Source organism: Notolepis coatsorum (assembly GCF_963971535.1).
Source record: "Notolepis coatsorum genome assembly, chromosome: 17".
In the NCBI taxonomy this organism is placed as follows: domain Eukaryota; kingdom Metazoa; phylum Chordata; class Actinopteri; order Aulopiformes; family Paralepididae; genus Notolepis; species Notolepis coatsorum.
Window position 1 is genome coordinate 68,761,605 of NC_140181.1, and position 6,392 is coordinate 68,767,996.

Genomic DNA, 6,392 nt, shown 5'->3' on the forward strand with positions numbered 1-6,392 from the left:
CCTCTTAACACCTGTACCACTCCTTCTCCTCTTAACACCTGTATCACTCCTTCTCTTAACACCTGTACCACTCCTTCTCCTCTTAACACCTGTATCACTCCTTCTCTTAACACCTGTATCACTCCTTCTCTTAACACATGTATCACTCCTTCTCTTAACACCTGTATCACTCCTTCTCCTCTTAACACCTGTATCACTCCTTCTCCTCTTAACACCTGTATCACTCCTTCTCCTCTTAACACCTGTATCACTCCTTCTCCTCTTAACACCTGTATCACTCCTTCTCCTCTTAACACCTGTATCACTCCTTCTCCTCTTAACACCTGTATCACTCCTTCTCCTCTTAACACCTGTATCACTCCTTCTCCTCTTAACACCTGTATCACTCCTTCTCCTCTTAACACCTGTATCACTCCTTCTCTTAACACCTGTATCACTCCTTCTCCTCTTAACACCTGTATCACTCCTTCTCCTCTTAACACCTGTATCACTCCTTCTCCTCTTAACACCTGTATCACTCCTTCTCCTTAACACCTGTATCACTCCTTCTCCTCTTAACACCTGTATCACTCCTTCTCTTAACACCTGTACCACTCCTTCTCCTTCTCCTTTTAACTCTCAGGTCTGGGTTTTTTTGTGATTCTGACCCCCCCCCCCCCCCTTTTCTGGGCGCTTTTGGGGGATTTAATTTATTTTACATAATATGAAAGTACAGGTTCATACCTTCAAAATAAGCCATCACTTGTACAAATCAGGCAGATACTTTCCAATCTATGTCTTATGAATAATGCTTATAACACACTACTCATTTCTTGAGCTATGGCTCTTCAAAGAAACCGGAACCATTTCTCTTGTCATGTGTAATGAATACATTACCCAGAAAGCAATGTAATCCCCCCCCCCCCCCCCCTTTGTTAGTCTATGACTTGTGACCCCCGCTTCTATCCCCAGGCCATCAGCTCAATGATTATGCAACACTAACCCAACCATCTATGAAATCATAGCACTGATTGGAGACAAAATAAAATAAGTGATGACATAGTCAAACAGGTGAAACAAGCTAAGTTACAATCGTAAAACACAACATTTTTACAAATCTTAATTTCAATTTCGGGTGCAATCTCCTTTGTGGTGGAATTCCGCTTTAAACCTTGTAACATGCGATCAGAGCCTCTGCATGCGATGATCACAAGCAGAACATAAGCTTTATCCCCCAACAAGTAGACTAAGCTCAGGCTGTCGTTTTTAGAGACATGATCAGATTGAGGCGTTTGAGGCAGATGAGTCTCCTGAACAATTTAATTTAACGTCATTGCTCCGCAGATTTTCTGAGGTATTATGCGGTGCACACACACACCACACACACACACACACACAGTGGGAGGGCTTTTATGCTGTTATGTATGCACGTCTGTCCCCACTTGAGTGTCGAGAGTGAAAGTACTCAGCCCCTCCCCTACGACTCAATGTAGTTCTATACAGCCAGACATGTTAACAATAATTAACCCATCTTCAAGTCGTATTACATTTAGCAAATAAGGAAACAGATAGAGAACATTTCAAAGCACTAGAAATTGTGAATATAATTATTTTTTGAATCGCGCAACATTTTCGGCATTTATGAAAAATCCTCTGCTGAGATGTGGCCGTTTTCACACGTTTTCGTCTCTTTTGTTCTCCCGCCCACGGGAGCTCCGACCTCAGAGGGTTAACACCTGTACCACTCCTTCTCCCCATAATACCTGTACCACTCTTTCTCCTTCTCCCCATAACACCTGTACCACTCCTTCTCCCCATAATACCTGTACCACTCTTTCTCCTTCTCCCCATAACACCTGTACCACTCCTTCTCCCCATAACACCTGTACCACTCCTTCTCCCCATAATACCTGTACCACTCTTTCTCCTTCTCCCCATAACACCTGTACCACTCCTTCTCCCCATAACACCTGTACCACTCCTTCTCCCCATAACACCTGTACCACTCCTTCTCCCCATAATACCTGTACCACTCTTTCTCCTTCTCCCCATAACACCTGTACCACTCCTTCTCCCCATAACACCTGTACCACTCCTTCTCCCCATAACACCTGTACCACTCCTTCTCCCCATAACACCTGTACCACTCCTTCTCCCCATAACACCTGTACCACTCCTTCTCCCCATAATACCTGTACCACTTCTTCTCTTTCTCCCCATAACACCTGTACCACTCTTTCTCCTTCTCCCCATAACACCTGTACCACTCCTTCTCCCCATAACACCTGTACCACTCCTTCTCCCCATAACACCTGTACCACTCCTTCTCCCCATAATACCTGTACCACTTCTTCTCTTTCTCCCCATAACACCTGTACCACTCTTTCTCCTTCTCCCCATAACACCTGTACCACTCCTTCTCCCCATAACACCTGTACCACTCCTTCTCCCCATAACACCTGTACCACTCCTTCTCCCCATAACACCTGTACCACTCCTTCTCCCCATAATACCTGTACCACTCTTTCTCCTTCTCCCCATAACACCTGTACCACTCCTTCTCCCCATAACACCTGTACCACTCCTTCTCCCCATAACACCTGTACCACTCCTTCTCCTTCTCTCTCTTTTCATCTTCTCTTACATAATACCACTCCTCCATCTTCTCCTCTCGCCCCGCCCAGTGCCCCAGCCGGACCCCAACACACCCAAGCCCGAGGGCCGTCAGATCATCCCGGTGAAGGGGGAGCCCTTGGGAGTGGTCAGTAACTGGCCCCCGGCCCTGCAAGCAGCCCTGGCTCGCTGGGGAGCCACCCAGGCCAAGAGTCCCGCCCTCACCACTCTGGATGTCACAGGCAAACCCCTGTACACTCTCACATACGGTAAGTGACGTCCTCAACTCACAGATCTGTTCTCTATACAGGTGCAGCTCAATACATTTGAATATTGTGGAAAAGTTATTTTATTTCAGTAATTCAATTCAAAAAGCGAAACTCTCATAGATTATATATTCATTACAGACAAAGTGAAATATTTCAAGCCTTTATTTGTTTTAATTTGGATGATTATGGCTTACAGCCCAAAATTCAGTATCTGAGAAAGTTTGAATATTACATAAGACCAATAATAAAAAATATATTTAATATAGAAATGTTGGCCTTCTGAAAAGTATGTTCATGTATGTTCACTCAGTACTTGGTTGGGGCTCCTTTTGCACAAATTACTGCATCAATACAGCGAAATATATTGACTTTTCCACGATATTCTAATTTATTGAGCTGCACCTTTATTTTAAAGCCCCAGTCCTCGGTCCGAACGGTAGCCCCACCACTGAAAACATGACACGTTTTTTTTATTCTCAAATTGATTGGCCGAGCTCATCATACATGGACAGTTTGATAACGTCGTACCTGCTGTTTTACTGCATGCTATAGCTTTACAAGCTTTTGTTTACATGTGAAATGTTTGTAGACAATGCAGTAAAACAGACCTGTATTTACAGTTTTACACTTTTTATACCCCAAAATGAGATGGTCATGTGAATTTCTGGATTGTGACTTTAAACAGAGCATTTATTTTGTTGGACTAGTGCTTGATCTGTTCACAAAGACTGTTACGTGACATCAGTCTGTCGTCTATGAGCTGGTTTAGCAGAACATCCGTTGGTCCGTCTGCACACAGGAGCCTCTTCTCCTGCTCTGAGCTGCACTGGAACAAGACTACAGCATGTGCTGTAAACATATCTTTCCTTGTAAATATTGCACTGCGCTTGTCAGCGAGGTGACTGTCCGCCTCTCCCCGTGTCTCAGGTAAACTGTGGAGTCGCAGTCTGAAGCTGGCCTACACACTGCTGAACAAACTGGGTACCAAGTCTGACCCCGTCCTCAAACCTGGAGATCGGGTAGGAATCAGTTCGTCCTTGCTACATATACTGTATGAACAATTGAGAAAAAAAAGGCAAGACGATGAGGAACGTCTCTCCATCTCTCTGTCCTCTAGGTGGCGCTGGTGTACCCCAATAGTGACCCAGGCATGTTCTGGGTGGCCTTCTATGGTTGCCTGCTGGCCGAGGTCATCCCTGTGCCCATAGAGGTACCACTGTCACGACACGTAAGGCTGGCATCACCGCAATCTTCGATTTCGATACAAATGCATTTGTTGTACAGTACAACAAAAATAAATTGGCATCTAACCATAGTAAAATAGCAATATACAATGTACAAAGTGATTTAAACTGGGGTGTATGATATAAACAAGTACTACTGAGTAATAATGCTAATCAGATGTATGTACAGTGTTGTAGTATTATGTACAGTGATACAGGTATAAAAACACTACGGTATAACTAGTAAGAGTACGTAAGGGATATATATAGATATAATATATACAGGTATATGTAAAAAGGATTATATGCAAGTATATTATTCAGACAGATGTGTGTATATATATATATACGGTATATACTGCATTATTGTACATGCTATCATACAGAGTTGTATGGGTAGATTATAGTTTGAGGTAGGTAGCTATGATCGCAGTGTAAGGCAGTTGTATACGGTGAAGGCAGGTATAAATTGAGTATAGGCAACAAACTGAAGGGGCTCTTCACTGTGAAACAACAAAGCTGACAGTCATCTCAAAACCATAAACAATCCTCCACAGTTTGCTTTGGTGTAAGAGATCGTTTGAGGGTGAATGTGTGTAGTTATCTGAAGGACTCTGAGACCTCGCTAAGCTCAATGAGAAATGAGCATCTGCCCCAAAGCCTCGGGGAGGGACACTGGCGGAAAGAAATACACCATCCGATTGATTTTTAATTCCCAAGTCATTTAGTAATAATAGAATTGTATAGCTATTTTAATTTAAACAAATCAATACAACCAAATGTCTTACAAACTAAAAGACTGTTGCAAAAGTCTTTCTCTGCTAATCGGCTACACTGAAGGCTGCAATAAAATAGACTGATGTATTATGGGTGAAATGCCCCTTTTTTAAGGGATGTCAAGACATAATGGTGCTTCTCGTGGTCAAGCAACAGACCTAAGGCAGACGGAGTACGATGTCAGTGAGGCCATTATATAACCTCCCAGAGAATATGGATTTATCATGACCATTGACACACTGACCTCTAGAACATAACCATGTATTTTAATTGTTCCAGTTTTGTATACAGGCAGAGTCTCTCTATACATCTCCTGACCCCTTGTCCCTCTCCCTCTCTCTCTCTCTCTCTCTCCCTCTCTCCCTCTCTCCCTCTCTCCCTCTCTCCCTCTCCCCCCCCCCCCCCCACACAGGATGCCGGCAGCCTACAGATTGGCTTCTTGCTAGGCAGCTGCGGAGTGGGCCTGGCACTGACCAGCGAGGTGTGTCTCAAAGGACTGCCCAAGACGCCCAACGGAGAGATTATGCAGTTCAAAGGTCAGTACGAAGCCGCTGGCTCGGCAGTCGCTGCCCCTCTCATCATTCTTATTGCGTCTCATGCAATGAGTCATTAGAGGACATATGATTTATATATCGTCCAATTTATGTTCAGTATATACGGGAGGGCGGATGGGCGGTCTATGTAATGTAGCTCTATTGACGTGTTTGTGTGCATTACATCTCTATTAGAGCTCATTAGAGCTCTATAACGAACCGCCACGGATTCTGAGGGTTAAGTCGAAACTCGTCCTAGCTAATTATTGCAAGCTCGCATTGTGTTTTCGAAGGGATCAACAGAGAGCTCAGAGTCTCAACAAAAGCTGGTGGGGTAAAAACACAAGCCGCTGCTGAAAATACAGTATAAAATTACCCTTTTCTCTCAGAAGTCTCCTTTCAAATCCTCCAGTCGTTCGGACGCTCGGTGCTGCCACCACTGGTCACCAATAAGATCAGCACCTTGACCTGACAGGTTAACAGTGATAGTAATGCGTTTTATCGGCGACCCAGTGGTGGCGGCACCAAGCGTTTGTCAAGTTTTCCCAGAAAACCACAGAAGAAGGCTCGGCTAGAGGATTTGAAAGGACCTTTAGAGAAAAGGGAAATTCCTACTGTATTTCAGCAGCAGCTTGTGTTTTCACCCCATCAGCCTCTGTCGAGACTCTGAGCTTTCTGTTGATCGCTTCGAAAACACAATGGGAACTTGCAATAATTAGTTTTGACTTAAAAGAACACACTAACATTTTAGGAAATGAGCTTATTGTCTTCTCCAAAGAGAGACAATAAGATAGATACCAGTTTTCTCTCTGTGCGCTCAGTAGAAAGCTATCTGGCTGCACGTTAGCCTAGCTTAGCACAATGAATGGAAGCGGACAGTGCTGGTTAGCCTAGGCATTGTCCAACTAACACCTCTCCCAAAGGCTAACCGGCACTGTCCCCTTCCATTCATTGTGCTAAGCTAGGCTAACGTGCAGCCAGATAGCTAACATGCTGCC

The 6,392-nt window shown here is 44.2% G+C and overlaps 1 protein-coding gene across 1 annotated transcript in view; it reads left to right on the forward strand.

The window, feature by feature from the left end:
• dip2ba (disco-interacting protein 2 homolog Ba) overlaps positions 1 to 6,392 on the forward strand; it is a 119,765-nt gene that overhangs the window by 78,710 nt on the left and 34,663 nt on the right. Inside the window, 4 exon segments of the mRNA XM_084333912.1 lie at positions 2,664 to 2,861; positions 3,789 to 3,880; positions 3,979 to 4,089; positions 5,274 to 5,397. Of these exon segments, the coding sequence (XP_084190038.1) occupies positions 2,664 to 2,861; positions 3,789 to 3,880; positions 3,979 to 4,089; positions 5,274 to 5,397 (525 nt within the window).